Genomic DNA, 23034 nt, shown 5'->3' on the forward strand with positions numbered 1-23034 from the left:
TTGGGGACAGTGTTAGTTTCCTATTGCTGCTATAGCATGTTAGTACGAATTTAGTGGCTTAAAACAACACAAATTTACCTTATATTTCTCAAGGTTAGAGGTCCAAAGTGAGTTTCGCTAAGCTAAAATCAAGGTGTCAGTAGGCTATGAGAGAGAACCCATTCCTTCTCACTCCAGCTTCCAGAAGTTGTCTGTGCTCATGACCCTCCCTCCATAGTCAGAGCAAGCCACTCCCAACCTCTCGCTGAGTGTGACCCTCCAGTCTTCCTCTTATCTGGTTTCTTGTTTGATTTGATTGAACTTGCCTGGGTAGCCTAGAATAATCTCTTCATTGTTTAATCAGATATGCAAAGTACCTTGACAAGTAAGGTAATATTCACAGGTTTAGGATGTGGTATATAGTAGGATACACCTAACACAGGTATTTCTACCTCAGCTTCCAATATATATTTTTTCTTTATATCACCCCTTAAAACATCTTCCCCAAAAGGCTTAGCCAAGAACCTTCATCCAGTTTTCATGAATAGAATTTGGACCTAATTCTTAATAATGTTGGAAGTATCAGTCTCTGTTTTTTAGTTCATTTTATTATAAAACTTTCAGGAAATTCTCCAAATGATGTGGTCTAGCTCACATGGCGTTTACAGTGATGAGCATGAACAATGGCATTTTGTTTTGCTTTTTTTGTGTGAAAAACATGTAGAGAGGCTTTTCATCAGAAAAGTACTTTGTGCAGACAAAATTTCGTTGTATTAATTAATTTGGAAAATTATAAACTTTTTTACTTTTTAAAAATTCATTTACTTAACTTTTAATTTTTTAGAAAAAAAATAATTCCAGTTTGAAATACAGATGATGTACAACAATAGCAACAACTACCAAAAAGACAAAAATTTTATCCTGAAATCTGAATATATAGGGCAGCTAAGTAAAGAATTTTTTGGTAATTTCAGTGTTATTATATTTTCCTCTTATCTTTTTGTTTGGAGATAACAGTTCCCTTTTTTTTATTGGCTTCCCCTCATAATGTCTTTATAATTAAGAGACACTTTCTATGTGTTTTTTTGTTTCTGTCTTTATAGCTTAAGAAATGTATCAAAACTCCAGAAATCCCTTCTAAACATGTGAGGAACTGGGTCCCCAAAGTGTTGGAACAACGACGACAAGGTTTGGAAACATATTTACAGGTAAGATGTGTTTAGATCCTCAATTAATCTAATGCAGTTTAAGTAATCATTTAGCTTGATATTTCTTTTTCTCACAACTTATGGGTGAGATGCAAAAGATATGAAGCAACCAAACACTCTAGATTAAAATAAAGTTTAAAATTATAGATATGTTTTTAACTGGTTCTTTCAGCTTTAATTAGGTTGTATTTAAAATTAGTTATGTGGATCAGGGAAATGGAAATTAGTATAAAGGTAAAAACTGATATCAAAAGAGTCTGTTATTGTGGGTTTGTTTTTTTTTAATTCAGCTCTACAAAACAGATTTATTGCTTTCTCATAGTATTCCCTGCCTTTAGGTTTTTGGTGTTGGGGAGATAGTAAGAAAAACTAAATAATTTCCAGTGGACCTGGCTAATATATCTTTGGAATCAAATTGAAAATGAGTGTATACAAATTGCTTCTAATGAAGTGCCAACTTCTTTGAAAACTAGAATTTATATTTTTAAAAGAATGAAGTAGGTTGCTTTTTTCTGCACTGAGAATTGTAAACAAAGTGACCTGAATAAGGTAGACAGAAGTTCTCTTTCTCTGCTGAGTGATAGGAAAAGCAAAAGGAAAGTGTCTGCTTCTCTGAGATTTGAAACAAAAAAACCTAGAGGGCTCAGGTGACTATTCAATGTGGTCACCATTATCCAAAGGACACTGCCCAGGGCAAGTGCTGAGATGAGCGTGGGGGATGGGCACAGCATGTGGCAGCCGTGCGTTAGGGCAGGACACCTGAGCCCACTTCAGAGGCTGATGCATGAGAAGGACCGAGGTGGTGTGAGATTAGGGGTTGGGGAGTCTTGGCTCTCAAAGAAAAGTTGGATTTCACCCAAGGGTTACGAATTTACCACGATGATCTATCCTTATATAAGACATGCTACATCAAAGTTATTGGCAGCCATGACTGTCTTCTTCCATTGGTACCTCCCTGACCCCTTTAGCACTGACCCTAGGATGGGTTCTGTTCAGGAGGGCAGCTAAGGGCTGTGTTAAGCCAGCATACTATTTCCTCTACAGAACTTTTCTGAGTGATTTTACCTGAATGGCTGGTGATTAGAGGCTGCCTAGAAGCTGTCACTAAAGGCTTGTACTTAGTGATAGATTCAGAGGATTCTCTCCCTGTGGATAGATGCTGAGTCTCTCCTGGCCTCCTGTAGTTTTCCTGGTCTTTATTCTGCTCAGATAGGAATGCTGACAACTGGCAGCCCCCAGAGCACCTGAGGAGGGCTCTCTTCACTGCTTTTGCTCTTTTGCTTTTGCACATGGTGGTGAGTTCTTCACTGACTCTCCCTGGAGTGGGAGATTAAAGGAATTGGGGACCACAAACGACAGGAAAGTGTGTGGCTGTGTGCTTTGAGAGTAGGGATATGGAGCTAGTAGACATCCAGAGCTTCAGGCAATACTGTAGAGTAAAACCAAACCAAAAACTAAAAAACAAGACTTTAAACATTGTATGCAAAGGGTAAAAATGCATGTTCTCTATAATTAAATGGTGTAGGTAAACAATGCGTTATTTGTAAGGCACATTTTCCAAAGATATTGTGTATCTTCAAGCTTTAGTTCTGAAGAAAGCTTTATTCTTTTTCCTCCCATTGTATTTGACACATGACTTCCATTACTACTCAGTGTAAACACTTTAAGTTGTTTGTACTTTGAATATAAATATGCGGCTAAAATCATCTGGCACAGAGAGGAGTTTACAGTGACAGTCAAATGGAGCTTAGAATTCTCTAGTCTCAGAAACAGGGCTTGAAAGATGTGGTTGAAGTACTGAGAGGGCTTCTTTCCTATTGTGTATTTAGTATTCAATTTGTTGTCAGCTAAATCCCTGGGGATGTCACTTCTAGCCAAGATGGTGGGGAGGCAGACATGGCTCTCGCCCCTTTGCACAACTACATCAAAATTAGAACTAAAGTGTACAATAACCATCACCCAGGAACATCAGAAATCTAGTCAAATGGAAGTCTGACAACTATGGAATTAAAGAAACCACATCCATCCAGACTGGTAAAAGGGGTGCAGATGCAGAACAGGCTGGACCCACACCCACATGTGGTGGTTAAAAATTTGGGAGGGATATCTCAGGAATGAGGAGTCCCAGCCCTACACCAGGCCCACCAGCCCAGGGTACCAGTGCCAGGAAGATAAAATCCCCACAACTTCTGGCTACAAAACCAGTGGGGATTGAGTCCATGCAAGAAACTTCCAGAGCCCCAAGCAATTCCTCTTAAAGAACCCACACATGGACTCACCTACTCAGACTCACTCTCTCTGAGCTCCAGCACCAGGGTAGCAGCTTGAAAGGCACCAATGAATGATATACAGGGAGAAGCTGAAGTATCTGGCGTCAAGGTGAACAGAGGCCATGTTCCTTTTTTGAGCCCTCCCTCCACAGAGCTGGCAAGCTGGTGTCATATCTGACACTCCATCAACCTGGCTAACACTGTTTGATCCCCTTAGAGATCCCCAGAGACTCTGCCTCACCCAACTTGTGGGCCAACCCAAGCTGCTTTTCTACATGAATGGCTGGTCTTGGCTTATGCTTTACAACTTCCTAAGTCCTATCAAACAAGCAAGAACTGGCTTCAGTGAGCCTCAGGCACTGCACTAGGAGTAGCCAGCTAAGATTCACAGCTTGGCTTCACCTGGGAATCCCCAAGCCCAGCACAAGTAGCAGCCATCTCAGATTGCTTTAAAGCTCAGGCAGAGTGCCCTGGGGAAAACACAAGTGGGGGCCGACCTTGGCCTGCATGACTCAGGAAACCTCAGGACCAGCACATCCAGTGGACAGCTACAGACCACGTCAGAACACTACCACCCTACTCCTGCACAGCTGATCCTCCATACAGGGTGGAAGCTGGTGGTCAGTGATCATAGCCAGTCCTTACAGCTGACTGGCCAAGCTAAATCCCTCCAATTGACCTGTCAACAGTAACAAAGGCTCCACTACAAGAGGAGGGTGTACTCAGCCCACCCAAAGGGCTCACCTTGAGTGCCCAGCTTGGGCGATAGGGGAGGCTGTGCCACTGGACCCTACAGGACACCTACTCTACTAGGCCACACTACAAAAAGAGAGTCAAAGCAGCTCTACCTAATCCACAGAAACAAACACAGGGAGGTTGCCAAAATGAGGAGGCAAGAAACATGACCCAAATGAAAGAACAGATCAAAACCAGAAAAGGAGCTAAACAAAACAGAGATAAGTAAACTGCCAGATGCAGAGTTCAAAACACTAGTTATAAGGATGCTCAAGGAACTTAGTGAGGACCTCAGCAGCATAAAGAAGACCCAGTCAGAAACACAGATAAACTAATTGAAATAAAGAACAGTTTACAGGGAAACAATAGTAGAATGAATGAAGCTAAGAATGAAATCAATGATTTAGAACATAGGGAAGCAAAAATACAACCAATCAAAACAACAAGAAGAAAAAAGAATCCAAAAAAAATGAGGATAGGCTAAACAGCCTCTGGGACAACTTCAAGTGTTCCAACATTTTGCATCATAGGGATGCCAGTAGGAGAAGAGGAAGAACAATAAATTGGAAGTCTATTTCAAAAAATAATGGAAGAAAACTTCCCTAATTTGGTGAAGGAAATAGACATGAAAGTCCAAGAAGCACAGAGTCCCAAACAAAGCGTATGCAAAGAGGCCCACTCCAAGATACATTATAGTTAAAATGTCAAAGGTTAAAGACAAAAAGAGAATCTTAAAAGCAGCAAGAGAAAAGAAGTTAGTTAACTACACAGGAGTTCCTCTAAGACTATCAGCTGATTTCTCAAAAGAACTTTGCAGTCTAAAAGGGATTGGAAAGAAATACTAAAAGTCATGAAAAGCAGGGACCCGCAGCCAAGATTGCTCTATCCTACAAAGCTCTCATTCAGAATCAAAGGGCAGATAAAGAGCTTTCCAAACAAGAAGAAACTAAAGTTCATCATCACCAAGATATTATATGAAATATTAAAGGACTTATTTAAGAAAAAGAAGATCAAAACTATAAACAATGAAATGGCAAAAATACATATCTGGCAACAGTTGAATCTAAAAAAACAAGTAAAGAAGAAGGACAGAGACAGAATCATGGATATGGATAATGTTTTGATGGTTGCCAGATGGGAGGGGGGTAGAGCAGAATGGGTGAAGAGGTGAGTGGAATAAGAAGTATAAGTTGGTAGATATGGAATAGCCATGGGAATATGAAGTACAGTATAGTAAATGGAGTAGTCAAATAACTTACACACATGGCCAGGGGACATGAATAATGGTGTGGGGATTGCCCGAGGGAGTGGAGGATGCTGAGTGGAGGGGAGCAAAGGAGGAAAAATCAGGACAACTTTAATAGCATAATCAATATAATACAATTTTTAAAAAGTTACTCAGTATGTATTGGGTTAGCCAAAAAGTTTGTTTGATTTTTTTCCATGAGATGGTTCTAGTAGCACTTAGTTGTCTTAAAAAAAAAAATCCCATCTAGTTCAAAGGAGCTTTCTCTCCCTATTGCACCTGATTCAATTTGCAGGCAGTGGAAATTAGATGGAAATTGTAAAGATGAGTGTGAATGTTTTACCCAAGTGAAGTAAAAACCCTGGCTTAAGTTTCATTTTCTTGATAACTTTTGGTGATTAAGTTCCTTTAAAAAAAGTGTTTAAAACTAGAAAAAAAAGATGACAGTTATTACTGTTCCTTCTACTCACCTGTGTAACTCCAGTTAGCGTCCCAATCACCCGGAGAACTTACACCTGTGTCAAACTCCGGGGTGTCTATGTCACCAGCACTTCTCAGCAGATGCTGTCCTGTCCCTAACCCTTCTGGGCATGAGTTGGCTGGGATGGCCCAGTTCTGGCCCATAAACCCGAGAAAGTATTAATACTGCAAAGCCATACCATTTCCAGCTCATAGGGCACATAGACATTTTCTAGTCCAGCTTGCCTTCTGCTCTTTGGTTATGTTCATGACCATCCCACTGGCCTCAGTTCCCACCCATAAAACAGGCAGATTAGCTCCTAAGAGGGCCAGAGAAAATGGCTCTTCCTCTTATCCAAGGAGCAGCTTGGTCCATGGGTGAGTGCAAACATTTCCTAAGGCAGCCCGCACCACTCTTGTATTTTAGAGATGGAGAAAAGGTCCAGTGGTGTAAAGAAGCTCGCCTCACTTCCTGGAGTATATTCATTAGAGATTGGACTGAAATTTTAGTTTCTTAATTCCTAGTATTGATTCTTTTCATTATGCGCTGTAGATTTTCCAAGTCGGGGGAAGTTTTTCAGTCTTGACAAATAATTTTACTTAAGAATAATAATGATAATAATAAAATAATGATAATAATAATATTAAAGAGAAATAACCTTATAATCATCAAGTAACACAATTTAATTAACTAATCTATGCCCCAGCTTCCTTGATAGATCAGTAGATTGGTGCTTCTTTCCATCTATAACTTGAATATTTAAAATCCAATGAGAACTATGAGAATGTGTCAGTTTTCTGTATTAAGTCATCTGCATAGACACAAAAATCTTAACAAATTATTGGGGTTTCAAAAACTGATTTGATCATTAAACATGTTTTATATAATAATTTCATGTCCTCTTTTGAGAATACTTCCCTTATTTCTTGAGATCCCACTGAAATAAAAGTATAAAAACTTCAGAAGGAATAAATCTCAACAGTTAAGTAGTGGATGGGCAGGGGAAAGAGGAGATCATCAAAGGAAGAAAAATCGTTGACAGCTTTCTGGAAGATGGAATGCCCTGGGAGTGTGGGAGTGGGTGCAACACGAAGCAGAAAGCAGCAGTCCGAACTTGGCCGTGTGACATGTGCTGTGGTGGGGAGCTTCTTAGGATTAGCAGGTCAGGTAGAGGCTGAGGTGAGCAGTGAAAGTGAAAACAAGTGGTTTCATTCAGGCTGTGTGAATGGGACAGGTGCCCAGGCTACTTACTCTGTACAGAATATAGGCAGCCTGATGTTTATGACCAAGCAAAAAAAAGTTTTATGACTTTTTTTCCTAAAAATGAAACAGTACAACAAAATATAGGGTTTGGCACAAATAACACCCCTGTTTTATTGCAAAATCTTTTATTACAAATCATAAGCATGTAACTGTAACATAACAATATCACACTCAAGCAGACCATGTGACATTTTAGGTGAAATATTCAAATTAAAACTATAAATTATTATACCCATGTCATTACCCTACCAACCACACTCAAGCAGGCCTTCTGCTGGACCCTGTATTAAACGGAATGGCTAAGGAGAGCTAAGGCTTCTATGAGGATAGTGGGACCCCTAATAGACAACCCCCATGGAAAAGCCTGGCAGGCTGCATGCTCCACCTACACTGTCTTTGCACTTGGAAGACGCATGTGGCGCATATGCTGCTGACGGAGCAGCAGAGGAAACCCACCCAAGGTGCCCAGGCTGCTTTTCAGTGAGATCTGTAACCAAGGAGAGCCAGGCCCTTGCAGAAAACAAGTAGTATGAACAGAAAGACCAACATGAACTCAAATCCTGACTCTTCAGGAAAGATAATTCAGGACACAAAATATATCTTAAAAATTAATTTAATAGGAACTTGCACATGGCTCACCAAGTCTCTAGGTTCTGAAATGTAATCCTTTCTTTTTCCTAAAGAAATCCTTTTTGGTGATGAAAGTATTGATTTAATAAACCAAGTTTCACAAAGGGATTATTACATCTAAAGATGACATTAAGATACTGTGGAAAAGGAAAAATCGGAGAACACACAAATTATTAGAATTATTGTGTTATCCTATTGAAAACATTCAGTAGCTGTTGTGCAGTTGGGATGCTGTTCCATGAAGTACAGGTACAAAAACTCTCCAACAGAAGGTAAGAGACCTAGAGGATGCTTCCAGGTCTAATGTCTTACTTCTTTCTAGCGTCCCAGAGAGAAGCGAAAAGGGAAAATACAATACGGGAGGGAATAGTCAAAGGAAAAATAGTTGTAAGTTTCCTTAAGCTCAAGGATATGAGCCTGTAGATAGAAAGGGTGCATCAAGGGCAGGGTACGAAGAATGACAGAAATGCTCTAATGCCTTGACATAGCTGGCAAAATTTCCTTGTCTGAGATGAAGATGCATAATCTTTGAGAAAAGAAAGAACAAATGGTGGGTAAGGTTGAGGTTTACTCATGGCTTCACTTGTTATTTGAGGCTGATGTGACGGGCAGGTACCTCTCCTTTCTTCAGTAATGACATTAATTACAAACTGGTGTAATTTTCAGGCAAAGACTTTTTACAGGAATTTTGCATACATCAATTGTTCCATTTGTTGCAGTTGTATGAAATTTCTCTTTCTGAGAAAGGTACCCACGTCTCAGGTCACTTACTTGAGAACAGCTGTTTATATTTTCACCTTTTTCATAAGGAGTGGACAATAATTAAATGTACATTGAGTGTTGGGAGCTAAACATAAATAGCTCCCAGAAATCATGACTAAGGATAATCTAAGCTGCTATAAATCCTCGAAAAATAGTTCATTTGAAGAAAACCACTCCACAGCTGGGGTGATGGTGGTCTGTTGTACGATAGTTGCAGGATGGTATCTTCAGAAAAGTCTATTATCTGAGACTCTTCCCCTCACTCAATCTTTAAATTATACAGTACAGTATAAAGTTCCATTGGGTCAGCAGTCTGCACTGAATCAAAGAGCATTATATTTTCAATGTTTTCAGCAGCACATTGAAGCATTTATTAAAATTGATGATGTGTGCTTCAAAATGTGCATGCTCTAATTAAAGTGTGGTGTGCTGTATATAACCACATCGTTTGTTAAGCACACTATTGCAACCTCCTATAATTTAACTTAGCCACTTGTTCTATTTTAAAAAAGGTATGTTAAAATTTCCCACTTGTATTTTCATGATTACTGATATAATTAGGCTTAGTTCAACTATCTGAGCTTTTTATTATTCCCTCTGTTTTTGAAGGTTGTTTTTTATTTTTTGCCCACTTTCGAATTGCTGTCACATTTCCTTCCTTTTCTCTTTCCATTTCTCTGTTAGTTTATATCTGTTCTTTTAGTGGTTACCTATTATCTTTAGTTTCCTCTTGAACATTACAAGGACATGAGAATGTTTAAGTCTGATCACTCTGAATATAGGATTCTGGGTTAATAAGGTCCCCCCCCCTTGCAGCATTTAGAAATATTGTGTATTTCCTTCTGGCACCATGACTTGTGATTTTAAAACATCCACTGTCATATAAATTGTTTTCCATCTATTATGTCAGGTGTTGTGTTAAAATGGTTGCTTTCAAGATTTTATCTTTGTCATTAGTTTTCAGAAGTTTAATGGTGATATGTCTTGGTGTGTATGTCGTCTTGCGTTGTTTCTGTTTGGACATCTCCCAGCTTCTTGAGTCTGTAGGTTTGTCTTTTTCCAGGTTCAGAAGTTTTTAGCCATTATTTAATCAAGGAATTTTTTGGTCTCTCCCTCTTTCTACTCTCCCTCTAGTGCTCTGATGACAGGTATGTAGAGTTTTTGTTATAGTCCAACAGGGCCCTGAGACCCTGAGGCCCTGTTCATTTTTTTAGACTGTTTTTTCTCCATTGGTTTCTCCATTGGTTGAGTAATTTCTGTTGTTCTGTCTTTCAGTTCACTGATTCCCTATTTAGTTTCTTCCATCTGTTGTTTAACCTGTTCACTGAGCTTTGTATTTTGGTTATTGTATTTTTCAGTTCTAAAATTTCTGTTCAATTCTTTTTTATAGCTTTTATTTTTTTTGCTGAGACTTTATATTTTGTTACTTTGTTGAATTTTTCTCTTTTTTCATTTGTTTCATATATGTTCATATTTACTTACTAAAATATTTTTATCATGGCTGCCATAAAATCATTGTAAGATGATTTTATCATCTCTGTCATCTCAGCATTAGCATTTATTGACTGTCTTTTTCATTCAGTTTGAGATCTTCTTGGATTTAGTATAATGAATGATTCTGATTGAATCCTAATAATTTTGCATTATGTTATAAGGCTCTGAATCACTTTATTTAAACCTTCTGTTTTCACTGGCTTTCTCTGATACTGTGCAGTCCGGAGAAAGTGGGGGATGGGGACTCCACCTCATCTCTGCCAGGTGCAGGTAGAAGACTGAATTCCCCACTTGCCTTTCTTGACACTCAGGGTAGGAAGGGTGCTCCTCATTGCTGCTGAGATGAAGGGAGTTCCAGCAGCTCTCTGTGTGGTCTCCACCGACTGCATGGGAGGGAGCGCATTACTGGCTCATGGGGATGAAAGCCCTGACTCCTTCCTTGGCCTTCTCTTACACCGCCTGGCATTAGGTGCCTCGTACACCCTCATGCATGTTTCCACACTAGGTCTAGGCTTCCCAGGAGACCTTGGCTGGCATGACTGGAGGTAGCGACAGTTTTTTTGTGGTGTTTGGCAGGAGTAGGGTGGTCGGTGTCTAAAAGGTTTCTGTTTCACTAGAATGTCTCTTATACAATTCTTTTTCTAAAAGAAACAAGCTTTATTGGGGCTTTATTTGTTTACATTTCTTGGCATTTCCTGGTTGCCAGCTTTTCTGTTCCAAGTTGAGATATAGGAGGTAGAACAAAAATCCAGGTAAGGTAAAACTTACCACTGTGTCGTTCCTTTGGGTCTTCTTTCTTCCCTTAACTTTTTATAATCTTTTTATGTTTGTTTATAAATAAAGTCCAGGGTTTTAGTTCTACTTAGCAGAGGAATAAGAAAAAGTACATCTAGTCCTTCTTATTGGAAGTGGAGGTTCATTCATTGACTTAAATTTTAATGTTTTTTTTATTCTAAGAGTTCTTTTTTATTTTTTCTAATCTGTCTAGATGTTTTTTGGTCATATTTTCAAATTTCTGTTTTATCTCTTAAGACACATTAACTCTTAATTTCCCTAAAAAAAAAAAAATAACCACCCTTAACCATCAGAATCCAGTGGACCATTTTTAGTTTTCTACAATATTAAGATTTTTAATTAATAATTTACAGAAATTCTAAGTGAGTGAAAGAATTATTAGAATTTTGATAAGAATTACAGCATACAAACTCAAATATTTTTTAAAAAAGATTTTATTTATTTATTTTTAGAGAGAGAAGGGAGGGAGATAGAGAGAGAGAGGGAGAAACATCACTGTGTGGTTGCTAGGGGTCATGGCCTGCAACCCAGGCATGTACCCTGAGTGGAAATCAAACCTGCAACACTTTGGTTCACAGCCTGCACTCAATCCACTGAGCTACGCCAGCCAGGGCTACAAACTCAAAATCTTAGCCCATATTTTTCTGGTTTTTAAATGGGCAACGACATCCTTTGAACAGTGTACCTGACAGATTATCATCTGGTGTGCATGAGACTGAAACATGAATTATCTTAGATGTACTGATTCAAGATATTAAATATGCTTCTAATAGGTTCTAGTTTACCATTGCTTATGGTTCTTCTTACTAGACATGATTGATAAAATCCAATACTTTGGGAAACCTGATGGTTAATAGTTTTTTTGAGAGAGATAGTTGCTAATATCTTTGTGGCATCATTACAAAATGTTTTCATTTTTAGGTTTATAAACCAAGTTTAATAACTAAATCAAAGAATTTTTTTAAATTTATAACTTATCTATTTCCTTCCACTCACCTTTCTGTTTGCTTATCTAGTAAATAATTTTGTCAAATAAATCTTAGTATACAATCATCATAAAATGTGAAAGAATACTATTCCATGTTCTTTTAGCAAAATAAAATGGTCCAGCTGCTTGATGCAAAATAATATGGTAAAATTCTTCCTGTTGAATGAGCAGCCCCAAGAAAATAAATACCAAATTTCCCTTTTCCTCACTGACTCCTGAGTTTGAGAAAATTCGTGGACGGTATCACCTGAAGTGTCATGATCTGAGGTTTCATTTATGCGGCCAGTCTTGCTGTACGTTGTGGGAGCTACCAGTCTCATGTGGCTATCGAACATTTGAAATGTGATTAGTCTAAAATGTTCTATAAATGTAAAAAACTACACAGATTTCAAAGCAATAGTACAAAAAGGGATGGAAAATATCTCAATAATTTTTATAATGACTACATGTGAAATAGTATTTCCTATATATTGGGTTAAACAAAATGTATTTTACTCATTTCTTTTTACATTTTTAATGTGGCTATAAGAAAATTTAAATGTTAAGTAGGTGGCTTATGTTCTACTTGTGCTGGGCAGTGGAGGTCTATGGTACTCCATCTGTTCCTACAGTCATTGGCTGAGGCTTTTAATTATTGTGAAGCACTTTTCCCTGTCCGTTTTTCCTTTACCATTTTCAATAGAAACTGAGAGTTGCTGAATATTTAACAATATTCAATGAAACATTAAAAAAACTTTAAAAATGATGTCTTCAGACCTCTTTGTAAAATAATGAGTAATTTGGGGCCCCATGATAAGGAGACTTGCCTTGGGGGATGATCACACAATGCAATGTACAGATGATGTGTTACAGAATTGTATACATGAAGCTTATATAATTTTATTAACCAATGTCACCCCCAATGAATTGAATGAAAAACAATTTTTAAGAAGAAAACTAAAGTGTGATAAAATGGTTATCATTTATTTCATTATTCTTCTAGACTATTCCATAATTCTTCAGTTTTCTTATTCAAGTATTTTCTTATCATAGTTGGAAATAATGGATGAGTAATGAGGAAATGATACTTAGGATTATGAAGTAGCAAACTATTACAAGATATAGGAAAAAAATAAGATCACTGAAACTCCATAATGCATATCTTAAAAGAATATAATGGATCCATATGGTAATCATAAGATAGCATTTGGTTCTATTTTTAAAAGATACATAATTTTTCTGTTTTTGGAAGACATGGAAAAGAATTAAAGTCATAAAATATCTTTTCTCACAAACAGAAGTGTTCAAACTTTTTGCCCTTTGAAAGTAATCTGTCATTTATCTCTGATACATATATGATCTTTTTATTTCTGGTGTTCTTCTGTTTTACTGTGGAACCTTTTGACTATAGTTGTTCTATATCTAGTTGTAGATGTTTTTAATTTATGTTTTTAAGGCTTTTTGTGTGTGCGTATTCCCTGCAGCTGAATGTATGTGCCTTTCAATATTTCTGGAAAATGCTCAGGTATCATATTTTGTAGTGTTTTTTTCTCCCCATTTTTCTGTTCTGTCCTTTGAGTCTGATCGCTATAATATAACTGATGTCTTCATAGGTCTAAGTTGCCTGTCTGTTGTTTCTGCTGGATCTCACTCATGGTGCTTTCTTTCTTCATAGTGTATGTGTGTGTTTCATTTATTTGGGATTTTTATGAGTTTTGGCAGAATAATCAATTTCCTTGTACTTTTATCTTTGGGAATTTTTTATGGCCAGTGTTGAACTTGATTTATGCAGAGAGATTTTTGCTTTTGCCAATCACTTGAGAACACTATCAGCTGGGAGTTCTTAGCTTGAAGGGATATTGGGACAACCCAAAAGCAATTAACATTAATTACAAATCTTTGAAAATGTTAATTTCTCACTCTCCCTTCCCCTTGGGATGTATTTTTCAGCAGCTTTATCTGGAGCTCACCTGTTAGGGTTCACAACCTACCCCTGGGACAGAGCCAGCTTTCGTGCTTATTTATCTGTCAGGACTTCTATTTGCACTCAACTTAAGGTTTCTGTAGACTCTTTACTTTCTTAACACCTCTGTGATGCATTTTTAAAATTATGCATATATGGCATTTTCAGGATCCTAAGGACTGCTTGCCAAGGAAATCTGAGCCCTAGTGAGTGTTCAGACATACAGGCTGTAGGCTTAATGTCATGGTGTTCACAGAATAATATTCTCTGTGTCTTCCCTTTGACCCTTTGAACCCCACCACCCATCACTGTGCCTAGTAAGACATTGTCTTCCGAAGCAGGCTGCGTTCCTGCCTCCATTGGGCATATTTTCCAGCCTGTTATCTTTCTCTTCCACTAGTTTCTTTACTTTCTCAAAGATTCCCCTTCATATTTATGCAATGCAAACTGCTTTTAAAATGCTGGAATGGTGTTTTATATCAAAAATTGTGGATAAACAGTTGGTCTGTTTATCCAAACAGTTGCCTCATCACCTGTTGCTACATGAAAATTCTTAAACAAGGTCCCAGTTACCTCCGGAGGCATGTGGTCATTATGTCAGGCAGGTGCGCCCGGCACCACCATGGTGTTTTCTCAGGAAGTGTTCTCCGTGACTTGATAGGCAGTTTCTGTCTTGTTGGAATGTGCCCTTAAACCATTTTGTGAGGCACATTTTCTTACTTCAGCACTAGAATGTATTCATGGACTTACTTTAATGACGGTAAACTACTTTTAAATGTGACATTGTACTCAACGTTACCTAAATGCCTTTTTTTTATAGCCAAGAGCCAGTTTTTATTTGTATATTTTCATCTTTTCTTTATTAAAGAGTACTGTCAATTAATATCCTTTCAGGAGCCCTTTTCTCAAAGTCCTATGCACTCCTACAAAGTTTTTGTTTTTTTGTTTTTTAATCACTCCATGAGGGTTGTAGGCTAGGCACAGTTGAGCTGAGAGTAACAGACTAAATTAAACTGAACTGAGATAGAGGTTTGTAATGTTTTCAAGGTTCACTTACAAGAGAAGGGGTTCCCTCTTGCTTACCTCAGCAAAATTGCAAACCATGGCTTACCATACACTTCTGGGATCATGAGAAAAGGTTAAATTTAGAACAGTTTTCTATTTAAGATCCTAGAATTACAATTATCTCTAAGTTACCTTTACTTCTTAGAGGTGTTTTCTCATTATCATCTTTCATATAATCATAGATATTTATAAAGGTCAAAAATTTGCTATGTAAAATATTTTTATCCTTTTTTCCCTTCTACTTTCCATTTTCATGGTTTTAACCCAGACCCATATATCTGTCCCTAGCCATCCAACTCTGGCCGAGGAGTAATTGAAATTTTCTCTTTTAATTCACCACTAACAAGATAAAGGCCTTGATGAAGCCTAGTAAACTCAGAATGTAGCAGAGAAGCCTCATGCTTTCCCAATGGCCACCTAATCCCTTGGCTCAGGGCCTTACATTTTGAGTTTAATTCACAGGTTAAGGAGTAATGTAATGGCAGCTTCACTTCGTATGAAGAACTTCCTTTAAACTGCAACTGAAGTAAAAAACAAGACCTAAAGCATTAGGGGAGGGGTTTATTGGTGAAAGAGGGATGTCAAAAAAGCACAGTAGAAACCTATAGCAGTAACACTATCTGTGAAGGTGCTGCTTACCACACGAGACAAACGTTCTTTGTTCTCGTTAAAGATTGCAAACAGTGTGTTAAATAATATTAATGGCTGGGATTGTCAGTACTTAACAGTACTTTCCTTGTACAAGTGATTTTATTGATCGATACAGACTCAATGTAACAGGGGCAGATTATTTTTACTGATTTTATCAAAACCTTAACCAAGTTTGTTAGTGCACCACATCTCTTTAAATAGATCTAGATGATGATGTAGATTAAGGAAAGCAAACCACCATCCATCTCTTTTTGATCGGTTAATAACTTAAATCCATCATTGCTAGCAAGTGTTTTCAGATTCCGATGTGCATACATGTTTCTGTTGTGCCTGCCTAGAAATCCTGTAACCTTGTGTCCATGGTGGGTTTTCATACAGAAAAACCCTAACCACTTATCCAGAATTCAGTAGATAAGGTTGTCATTATAATTGTTGAAATAATTGACAAAATATGAATAAAAATGCGTTAGAAGTCTGCTTTCTAAATTTAGTTTTCATAGGCAGGGAACTATAGATTCTTTGGCTTAATGGTAGTTCTAGAAGGCTTTTCTGTGCTAAGTTAAAAGCACTTTATGAAGGCTACAAAAAAATCACCCAGGACAATGCATGATATTTCTTCTCAATATATATTTTAAAAGTTTGCATTTTAATTATATAGAATTGTGCTGCTTAATTTCAAATGCATTTTATTTTTCTCAGTGATTTGCAGTCTTCCTGTTGATCTCAAAATGACTTAGTACTTCATTTAAAATAATTCTTAGTGAAGAACAATAGTTTTAAACTTCTGGAACCAGTCATATATATTATTCCTTTAAAGAAAACAATATACTTTACTTTCAAGGAAGTAAACCAGTATTTTAAAAATTCAGACAGTGCCTTCTTGTTCACCTTGGGTGGGCGAGCCTGGCAGAAGCCTGACCGTGCCACAGCTGCGGATCACCAGCCTGCAGAGATAATGTAGGTCAGTGGACGGGACATCGGTAATGGCAATTTGAAAGGCTTTAGGCACCTGGAAGATGTGTATGATTTCATGGAGAAGAATCAGTGTGAAAGAAGAGGATGGAATAGAAATAGGCATTCTAGTGTGCTATGGCTGTGAAGCCTTAATCGGGCTTAAAATGGAAAACTTTGGGAGGTTCAAACCTATGAATCATCAAATGTTGACCACTTGGTTTGGCATCTGTACTGATTAAAAAAATACTTTCAGTTGACAGTAAGAAAGATTCAGTGACCTAAACTAGAGTCATGGGTTTATAAAATGAATGTTATGGGTTACCTTCTCCTCAAAGAGCGGGCTGTGCTTGCTGGCACAGCTCCCCGGGGCACATTGTTTCTAGAAAGCACACGGGTGACATGTATGGTGAGAACACACAGACCTGTGCTCATGGCTGGAACGCCGGCTCAGAGCCCCGCCAGGAACAGGAGGTCAGTGGTGCCCTTTCATGTGGATGGGTAGGCCACGTGCTACTTTCTCTTCACATTGAAACTCATCTTTAAAAGTGGGTTGTTTTATCTGATAAAAAAACTCAACACCTTGAGCTAGCTTTGTATTTCTGTGCATATTAGTTCCTTTAAGGTGGCTATAGTGAGCTTGAGTCTCTCTTTAATACTGCAGTTTTCCACTGAGAAGATTTTAGGAAGCCTGACATTATTCTTGAGATACTGTTGATTTGTATTTTATCAGATTTGTGAGTGATGGACTCATGAGTTTTATATTTTTAAGAATATTTTATTGATTATGCTATTACAATTGTCCCAGTTTTTTCTCTCCTTTATCCCACTCTGTCCTGCACCCCCCTACCCTACCAGCATTCTCTACCCCCTTAGTTCATGTCCATGGGTCACACATATGAGTTCTTTGGCTTCTTCATTTCCCATACTATTCTTAACCTTCCCCTGTCTATTTTGTGCCTACCTATTCTACTGCTTATTCCCTGCACCTTTTCCCCTCATTCTCCCCCACCCCCTGCCACTGATAACCCTCCATGTAATCTCCATTTCTGTGATGCTGTTCTTGTTCTAGTTGTTTGCTTAATTTGTTTTTGTTTTTTAGGTTCAGTTGTTGATTGTTATGAGTTTGTTGTCATTTTACTGTTCATAGTTTTTATCTTCTTTTTCTTAGATAAGTCCCTTTAACATTTCCTATAATAAGGGCTGGGTGATGATGAACTCCTTTAACTTGACCTTATCTGGGAAGCACTTTCTCTGCCCTTCCATTCTAAATGAAAGCTTTGCTGAATAGAATAATCTTGGATGTAGATTCTTGCCTTTCATGACTTTGAATACTTCTTGCCAGCCCCTTCTTGCCTATGAGGTCTCTTTTGAGAAATCAGCTGATAGTCTTATGGGAACTCCCTTGTAGGTAACTGTCTCCTTTTCTCTTGCTGCTTTTAAGATTCTCTCCTTATCTTTAATCTTGGGTAACTTAAGTTTTAAAAGAACTGGCTTTTGTAGCAAGGTTCACTGGTTTAATCAAAAGAAGACCACTAGTATCTGTTCTATAGTCCTTTTCTAATATAAGTAGTTTTTTTTTTCCACAAACTTAAAGATTCCTCTCCTCGTAGGTGAATATATTTTTAATATAACAGCATTTTTGTTACTGTTTTGATTTATGCATATATGTACATGTTCAACAATTTTGAAAGCTACAAAGAATAAAAATAATTTTCTGTAATTCTGCCATTTGGACCACTGGTTCTGAATCTGGCATTTGCCCTCACAGGGGACAGGGGTGATGCATAGAGACTTTGTTGGTTGTCATAGCCAAGGGTGGGGATGGTTTTGGCATCTAGTGGGCAGAGGTCAGGGGTGCTGCTGAACATCCTACGGTGCACAGAACAGCCTTCAACAAATAGCCCAAAGTGTAACTGTGCTGAGGTTGAGAAACTTGGATTTAGGCGTCTCAAAACTATGGTATGCTTCCTCTGTCTGTTTACTCTGCATATAGTAAATCATGTAACAATCAAATATTTTAAAATATATTTTACATATAAAATATATTTCAACCATATGTTTAAAAATATTTGTGTTGTCTCTAGTGCTTTATAAACTCTTAATTTAAAAGCATATCACATTTACTATATACCAAATACCTAAAACAAGGATTTTTTTAGTGTCTTAACTTTTTTAATGACAATTTTCAACATATAAAAGGTAGACAAAATCATATACTAAAATCTCAAATGCCCATCATCCAGCTTCAACAATTATTGACTCAGGTGTGGTCTTACCTGTATTTTCATACCTTTCCCACCCTCCCATGTTATTTTGAAAAACTCCCAGTTATCATTTTTTATCTATAAATATTTCACTATCTACACTAAAAGATGAAGATCTGTTTTAAAAACAATTTAAATAAGACTCCATAATATTCTGTGCTAAGAATGCATTATAATTTACTTAACTATGAGCCTGCTTTTGAGTTTTGGGGTTGTTTCTAGTTTTCTCCCTAGAGTGTTGCTTTTGTTTCGATCTTCTGATGGCAGATTCTCTGGTTCTACAGGTGAAGTAGCAAGTGTGCAAACTAAGCAAGGCAAGAATGAGCACCAGACCCTTAATTTCATTAAACACTGTGTAACTGGTAAAGATTAATGTACATATCTCTTGCTAATTCTTTCCAATTACTTAGTTCATATAAATTCCCAAGCCTGGTTAATTATGCTGAAGTCAGGCAGTAATTTTGAGTGGTGTTCCGACAACAAGGGAATTTTCCTGGCATAACCTTGCCCTCTCACACAGAATCACAGCGCATTAGGCCCTCAGCCTGCAGTCCATTCATTTTCCGCTCAGGCCTAATTGCTGCCGACTGGCTGCCACAGGTACCTGGATAGCCTGCGTTTAAGGAGGCAGGGACTTGTGAGAACAAATAAGGAAAGATTAATTGTTTGTTTTGTTCCCTCCCAAGAGAAATGTGGGTGCTTAATCAAGAAAAATAATTTCTTCTGTTGATTTGGCTTATTTGAAGAAAAGATAATTGTGTAAAGGTGGATGCAAAATGATGCCTTTTATAAGAGGTATTGCCACTTACCTACACAGGAGGCAAGGATACAGGGAAATAAATGTAAAACACTGATGAAATGGATGAGGATGGCTCACATTTCTCATAGTAAGTAATCTGGCTGTTGGGCTTTTATTTGTACCGATAGTGGTAGCTAGTATTGTCATTTGTTTTGTCTGGCTCTTCGGAAATCTAATCAAGGAGACAATAGTGTGGAAAAAAATCAACAACACTTTTCCAAATTGTTCTTAATTGCTGGAGTACAAAGTGAGCTAAATGCTGTGATGTTTCCAATTAAAGAACCTGTTTCGAGCAAGCACTATTAAATCTATCTTTCCCAATCTGATAAATAAGCGATCAAAGAGTGGAGCAGATTAATTGAGAGCAATTAGTTTCAGATTCCTTAAAATAGGTAAAGTGAACCAACCTTATTAAAGATTTTTGGCAACTTTTGGTGATTTTTGGCATGATAACTTGTACCATCTGGCCAATAAGAAAAGGAAATTGATTAAATGTTACCATATTGATTATGGTTTTTAGCAGGAAAAAACATTTGCTTTTACAAAATCCGAGTTATGCAAGACGGACTTTTGATATTTGACCCTAGAATTTGGAAAGGAGAAGGTGAAGAAATTAAAAGAGACATTTGTATTGTTCCTCTGGCAGGAAGGGATAGAGCTGTAAACACAAGAGTGTCCACACGAGGTAAGAGTCAGCAAAATTCTTCCATAGAAGACCCGCTATAAATATTTTTGGTATGTGGGCCATATGGGCTCCGTCACACTACTCAGCCCTGCCATCGTAGTGCAAGCGCTGCTGTAGATGATATGTAAACAAAGGAGAGGTGTTCCAATAAAATTTTACTTATAAAATTAGGCAGCAGGCCAGATTTGATCTTTGAGCTGTAGTGGACCCCTAGACCTAGAAGTTGGTGGCAGTTGGGGTGGACGGGCAATATCAGAGGGCTGGGATGGAAAAGCGTAGCTCATCAGGTAGATGTGGGTTCAGAGTCCTGAGCCTGCATCCACTCCTGTCTGAGCTAGGGTAGTGCATTAACCTCTCTGAGCACTTGTCACCTTTTCTGTGAAGGAGGATGAGAAGGTGTACATTATAGAGTTGTTAATGAGGGGGATATGAACTAATACACAGCACATTATCCAGTGTAACACATAATACATTGAAACAAAAGAGGCATACAGCATTCTGTCCTCAGGCCTGGACCGTATTTGATAGGTACATTTTGTATTCATTTTACCCAAATCCTATAATAATATCCCTAGGATTCCAAAGAGCCATGAGGATTAATGTTGATAATTATTTAGCCATGAAAATTCAATTAGAAAATATTCTTTCTAGAATCATCTCACCAATTCCGCTAAAGCCATCACTAATTAAAATGGAAATTTTCAAAACAATGCAGCATTTCGTCACTAGGAAGTTCTGATGGAATCTTTTTTCCATTCACTCATTTATTCATTAATTAATAAAATAAACATATTTTAAGGACTGTTCTGGGCCAGATGCTCTGCATGATGTTTGACATTTATTATTGTGTTGGCCAAAAAATTCATTTGTTTTTTTTCCATACAGTGGCTCTAGTAGTACTTGGTTGTTTTAACTTCATTCAAAACAATTTTGTTAGGTTGTGTCGTGACAGCTGTCATATCAGTGTGTGTGTTTTTTAAATAGAGAAAAATTGGTGAATTTTTGTGTAGCTACTTTAATATTGAAAATGAAAGAAAATACACAACATTTTTGGCATGTTATGCTTTATTCAAGAAAGTTAAAAATGCAACTGAAATGCAAAAAAATAATTGTGCAGTGTGTAAAGAAGGTGCTGTGACTGGTCAAAAGTGGTTTGTGAAGTTTTGTGCTGGAGATTTCTTGCAAGACAACGCTCTATGGTTGGGTAGACCAGCTGAAGTTGATAGAGATCTAATAGAGACATTAACTGAGAACAAGCTACATTATACCATGCAGGAGACAGCCGACATAGTCAAAATATCCAAATCAGTAAAGTTGTTGGTAAAAATGAAAACTGTGTCTTTTATTTTACTGAAAAAAACTAACAGACTTTTTGGCCATCCCAGTATTTCACAGTCCTCAGAATCATCTCACTGAGCAGCAGTATCTGGTATTTGATGTCAGTCTGCCTAAATATGTACCATATTGTATAGGATGATATGTGTAAGCCTATCTGTAAAGTACCTCCAATTTCCTCCATAGGCAAAGTAGTAGCAACCAGCAAGCAAAAACAGTTTTAACTTTTTAAAGAGCCTGTTGATCAAGTGAAAGGATTTAAAGAGTGCCTGTGTGGGAATGCTGTTCCTGGAGAGGCCTAGTGCAAACCTCTCACTAGCAAGTTTCCAAGGTGCCCAGTGCACCATGACCCACTGGGTGCAGGAAGCAGTCGTGAAACTTTCAGTTACATTTATTTTTGTATGTGATGAGGAGGCGTTAAGTCTTTTTGATGCTGCTGTTCAGATGGATACCAGCCCTTTCCTGAGTCCACATGTCAGACAGCCAAGCATCCATTCGTGCCCTTGCCTGTTTGTTCTCCTTGGGGTATTATCTGCTTTCAAGTAAACTTCACTGAAGGCACCTGTGGCTTAACAGGTGTCCTGCAAAGAAACCACAGATTGAAGCCCTGGATGTGTCGCTCTGTTGGTTGGAGCGGCATCCCATACACCAAAAGGTTGTGAGTTTGATTCCCAGTCAGGGCACATACCTAGGTTGCAGGTTCAATCCCTAGGAGGGGAGTGTGTGGGAGGCAACCAATTGATGTTTCTTACATCGACGTCTCTGTCTCCGTCTCTCTCTCTTTGTCTCTCTCTCCCTCTCTCAAATCAATAAATATATCCTCATGCAGGGATTAAAAACCTTTAGTAAGCAGTATAATTAAAAAAAATAGAAAGAAAAGAAAACACAGCTTGAGGACAAAACTAGAAAACGCTAGCCCAGCGCATCAGCAGCAGCAGGAGGATGTCAGCGTGGTGCTGGCACTGCTCTGCGTCCTGCACGGCCTCTGTGACCCTCACTTCACCTGCTCCTCCGACGAAAGGAAGGCCCTCAGAACACCGAGTGAGCACGTGAGTGGCCTGAGAAAGAGCACAGGTCTCAGCAAGAACACGTTGAAAAATGGAGGTTTGAAAAAGTTTCCATTATGAAGGGTTTCATTGCCAGAATTATGATGTGTAACCTAAAATTCCATCCTCTTCCTTAAAACTCTAAAACGGAATTTTCTAGCCTTTTCAACAATTATTTTATAAGAAGAGTTTCAGTGGGTCTTAGACCCAAATTTTTCTAAATATGACATTTTCCAGTTGTTCCATAAGAACAACTGTGTGACATCAAGAAAGAAGGTAATTTCTTAGCCAGATCTCATTAAAAAGTCTTCGTGTTATTGTAGAAAAAAATTGGAAAAATAGGATTATGATTTAGTGCAGCTGTTGGATCTTCTTGTCTTTGTGAGATACTGTTTTCAACAAAGGCAGTTCTTACAAGTGAATATTTACGGAATAAACTATTTTCACTTGCCCTTGAACATGA

The 23034-nt window shown here is 37.9% G+C and overlaps 1 protein-coding gene across 1 annotated transcript in view; it reads left to right on the forward strand.

The window, feature by feature from the left end:
• SNX24 (sorting nexin 24) overlaps nucleotides 1–23034 on the forward strand; it is a 139304-nt gene that overhangs the window by 78910 nt on the left and 37360 nt on the right. Inside the window, exon 3 of the mRNA XM_045837998.1 lies at nucleotides 1083–1187. Within this exon, the coding sequence (XP_045693954.1) occupies nucleotides 1083–1187 (105 nt within the window). The remainder of the gene's footprint in view (nucleotides 1–1082; nucleotides 1188–23034) is intronic.

Source organism: Phyllostomus hastatus, unplaced genomic scaffold, assembly GCF_019186645.2.
Source record: "Phyllostomus hastatus isolate PE091 unplaced genomic scaffold, TTU_PhHast_1.1 phas_contig_254, whole genome shotgun sequence".
Taxonomy (NCBI): domain Eukaryota; kingdom Metazoa; phylum Chordata; class Mammalia; order Chiroptera; family Phyllostomidae; genus Phyllostomus; species Phyllostomus hastatus.